Genomic DNA, 4,190 nt, shown 5'->3' on the forward strand with positions numbered 1-4,190 from the left:
TAAAAAAGGCTAATTTGAAATAATTACATAATCTTTCCAGCTGAATAAATAAAGCATATATGTACGTTCAATAAGCATGTAATACGTTGTTGAAAAAACATAGTGGATTTTATATACCACTGCAATATATTGTGAACTTTACATGGCACTGCAAATAACTGCATGCAATTGCAGTACTAAAATCTTCCAAACCAAGTAGTTAACATGAAACAAAGTTGAATTTTTCCAATTTAACCCAGTGATAGTTGTCAGTCAGGGGCATAGATTTAGTGTCATGACCCCCAGAATCTATTGACTCTGAACCCCCCCCCCCATAACATAAATAATAAATAAACATGAGTTATATTCAACACAAAATTTGCACAAGTCTCCCAAAGCTGAGGGCTTGTAAATTCCAATCCAGCCCCTCACCCCTAACTTCATGCCCAGTGTCTTTAATTGTAACAGGGCAAGGGGTTAAGTAAACCCATCAACTTTGGGAGACACTTGCAATTTATATTCCACTTTCAAATAATAGCAAAGTAATCTGAAGACACACCGGTAAGGTCCTGCGCAGGTGCATCATGGGACATAAAAAACTGAATCCCGCACACTGTTGACCACCTTTACGAAGGTCAGGCATTAAGGAATGCCATTTCCTAATGATAAAATAAGGACATAAAATATACCTCAGGAACAATTAAATATTTAATTTGGAGGAGTGTCACCTTGTAGTTGTCAGTTCTGACAATGTGACATACATGCACATGATAGAATTAGGCACGCCTACCCATTATTTTGTGTAAAATTTACCTAAGTGATTTCACAGATGTGGTGTTTTGATAGCAAAGATTCTAAGCATTTATTACAACAGCCCTACAGACTTGGAAACCATGACAATGAACAGCATTTTAGATAAACCCCCCCTCTAAAACTACATGCACATATAACAAATCACAGGCACATTTCTGTCCCTTTTTTTCAGGCATTTCTCCCTACACTGTAACTCAAGAGACAGTCAATATACAAGACTCGTGGTCAATAATATTTATTTGGAAACTTGTACAGGGTTGGACACAAAACAATAGAGGGAAGTCTGAATTATTATACAGAAGTTGGTGACACAACTTGTGATGGACAAGGTCAGATGAGCTCATGGTCGGTCGTCCACCGGAGCACCGCTGTGGTGAGCTGGGGTCTGGTATTTCCCCTCTTTCACTAGCTTGTCCCTCTGCTTACGGATCTCATGCAGCCTCTTGTGCTACAGACAGAGAGAAATTATTCACACCAACAACTGAGTTCAGAGGCAGTAAATTATCTTTTTGGGGGCAAGCTCCAAAAATATGAAAGACTGTTTTTTTTTTCTGCACATTGCTGTTTGAAAACCACAATCTTCTCCATTGATCAAACCAATTTGCTTCTAAAAGTAGACTTTGGGGCAAAACATAACAGTAACAGCTTTAAACTTCATAATACCTGATTAATACATAATCATACCAGTAAATGTAATGCTTATGAAAAAAAATGCTTAGAAATAAACATAATTGTCAAGAGAACATTTAATTTAGAACATGTGATATCATTAGGTACGCCTATCCATTGTTCTGTGTGAATTTGCACATGCTCCAAAATAACGCAATGCCTTCTGGGATTCAACTTCGCTATCTACATGCTAGCTGTGCTGGCATCCGTGCCGACTCGCGCAAAGGGACCGCCGGAAGGTCTAACCACTACTGTGATCATTTTCAACCCCACAGCTTTGGGACACGTGCAATGGACAGAGGCGCACGTGAACCTGCAAACGGAAGGCCGAGGGGTTCGTTTGGGATTTACCACAAGTAACCCTGCTCCATCACATCCTCACATGACCTCCCCTATTGTCGCTATGCTGATTAAAACTAGGCGATGTTGGCCACCTGCCTCATGCTCAACCAGACACAGCTGTTCTTCCTCCAGAGTATCCAAGACCTCCATCATGTTGTGCTCATCCCAGAGTGAGAAGTGACCTTGACGTGACCCCCGACAATGCCCCACATTTCTCTGCAAACACCAAAACGGTGCTTCACTCCTGCAGATGCACGCTGTAGCACAGCCTTTCTTAAAGAGTGGGTCGCGAATGTTGGTAATGGTGTGTGGCGGCATGTCAGAGTTATCATGCTAATTACTGGAACTAATTCGCCCAACTCTGCCCTCGGTTCACTGTGCTCTTGGCCTTAGCAGTTGATGTGGCACCATTCTCAGCAACGCTTGCTGCGGCTAGGAGAAGCTAATATGGCCTTTGGCTAGATCTTAAAATACAGTTATGGGTCAGTTGAGTCAGCAACAGTCAACATTTACCGCAAATCAAGAGCACATTAAACACCTACAAATGTAGCCAAATGAAATAAAAACATCTGCAGACAGAGCTGGGTAGGATGGACACCAATGTAGCCTGACAAGCAGTTGGTATTGAAGACATGGACAAGACATCTGCTGAAAGGACTGGGTATATTAAATGTTTATGGGGGGGGGTTATATAAAACAAACACCTTTCTGCTAAGAAATCCTATACTCACAGATTTCTCTCTATGCATGCACTCATAGAAGTCCTCAAACTCGATCTGGCACTCCTTCTTGGCACGGGTTTGACCAATACCATCTGAGCACTCGATCCATTCCTTCTCGAAGGCATGGCAACGCGGCGCACGTTTGTATGGCTGATCTCCACTCTGGATCAACATCCATCGATCAAGGTTGATGCCCACCTTCCCCGGGAGGTCAAAGAATGGCATGATTCTGCAGGAAGGAGGCATCAATACAGGGGTGACCATGAAGGCTACTGATTAGTCTTTCAGTGTTTCTTCAGCATCACAACCTTGTTTTTCTAGACACCTTTAAAAACAAAATTGTATACCAACCAATCATTTCCCAACTTTCCCGTGTGTATTCTGCACTCCAGACCCAATTCCTACATTGTAACGCTGTTTGGGGACAGCAGAGCATACAGAGCAGCTGAGCTGTCTTAAAAGATGACGCACGGACTCAAACAGAACAAGGCAGTTCTCGCTTCATTAAATCCCGTTTTTAGCTTCTCTTTGGGATTATAAAATTGCTGGCTAAGCTAAGACTGGATGCAATGGAAAAGTGTTTGTTTCCATCACCAAAATTTCAGAAATAATGTTGCACGCACGCAGAAATATTTAGTAAGGTAATTTCCATGGCACGTTATGGTCATTCCCCGGCACTAAGGCCAACTTTTAATGATTGTTATGTCAGACTTACATGCTCAATTAATAATGCATTACCTAGCTAGTAAAAAAGAAGTAACAAACTGTATGTACAATAATATCGTGCAGTACCGTTAGCAAGAAGCAAGCTAAACAAAATTCTGCGTAACTCGCGCAGAATTAATAAGACTCGCCTTCTTCAGACAGTAGGTTATTTTTAAAAAAAATACTCACATATATAGTAGCTTTTACGTGTTGAAATACAGTAATTTCAAGAGTTGGGTACCTTAACTATCTATTAAGTGCATTATTTACCGTGTTTTGTAGGAGTCACTTTTAACCTTCTGTGTATCCCTTTTACTTTACGGCAGAGCAAGCCTAAGCCGAAAAGCAGTTGGTTGCGTAGTAACCCAGTCTATATTTACGACTACTGTAAAGTTAACCTTACTCTTTGGCTTGGCGTATGGCCTCAGACACCAATAAAGAAAGTCCAAAAATGAAGGAATTGAGAGCCAAGTCAGAGTTGTCTCATGTCCCAAAAAAAGGATACAAAGTCAAAAGTGTGTGTTTATTTATACTCGTAAATATCAGACGTCCTGAAAAGGGAAGTAACCAAGGCATTTCAGCAATTAAAATTTCTGACGAGTTCCCAAAAGTGTTGCAATTTTCATAATTTTTTGCAATGTTCCAGAATTCCCCCAATGAATATGATATTGTGTCTTGACAGATATGTCTAGACAGAAGTCTTAATAGAAAACACTAATACCATCTTCATTTTGTGGAGCGGTTTCTTCTCTAATTCACCAACACTTGAAATTTAGCCCAAGAAGACTAGGGAGAAAGCAGATATATGGTTATAGTCTGGAAAATAAATGTTTAGTCTGCTTCATCATCCTGTATCTAACCTGGGCCAATATGTTCACTTCTCAGGCTATATATTTTGTCAGTCAAATGGCATTTTCTTGAAATATTGGATTTCTCTGAACACATAAGGTTGTTTTCAGC

The 4,190-nt window shown here is 40.5% G+C and overlaps 1 protein-coding gene across 3 annotated transcripts; it reads right to left on the reverse strand.

Annotated features, from left to right (window-relative positions):
- Positions 1-1,011: 1,011 nt before the first annotated feature.
- On the reverse strand, positions 1,012-3,566 carry ndufs5 (NADH:ubiquinone oxidoreductase subunit S5). Of its 3 annotated transcripts, XM_020049964.2 has the most exons (4): positions 3,501-3,566; positions 2,877-2,939; positions 2,535-2,754; positions 1,012-1,240 (listed from the first exon to the last, which is right to left on the reverse strand). In XM_020049964.2, the coding sequence occupies exons 3-4, from the start codon at positions 2,748-2,750 to the stop codon at positions 1,133-1,135; spliced, it is 324 nt and encodes a 107-aa protein (XP_019905523.1). In that variant the 5' UTR covers positions 2,751-2,754; positions 2,877-2,939; positions 3,501-3,566; the 3' UTR covers positions 1,012-1,132.
- Between the last annotated feature and the right edge of the window lie 624 nt (positions 3,567-4,190).

The sequence above is a fragment of the Esox lucius genome, chromosome 10, assembly GCF_011004845.1.
Source record: "Esox lucius isolate fEsoLuc1 chromosome 10, fEsoLuc1.pri, whole genome shotgun sequence".
In the NCBI taxonomy this organism is placed as follows: domain Eukaryota; kingdom Metazoa; phylum Chordata; class Actinopteri; order Esociformes; family Esocidae; genus Esox; species Esox lucius.

Coding starts and splice junctions, on each gene's coding strand:
- ndufs5 (XM_020049964.2), bottom strand. CDS start 2,750: ATGCCATTCTTTGACCTCCCGGGGAAGGTGGGCATCAACCTTGATCGA. Junction 1,241..2,534: donor GCATGCATAGAGAGAAATCT/GTGAGTATAGGA, acceptor CTCTGTCTGTAG/CACAAGAGGCTGCATGAGAT.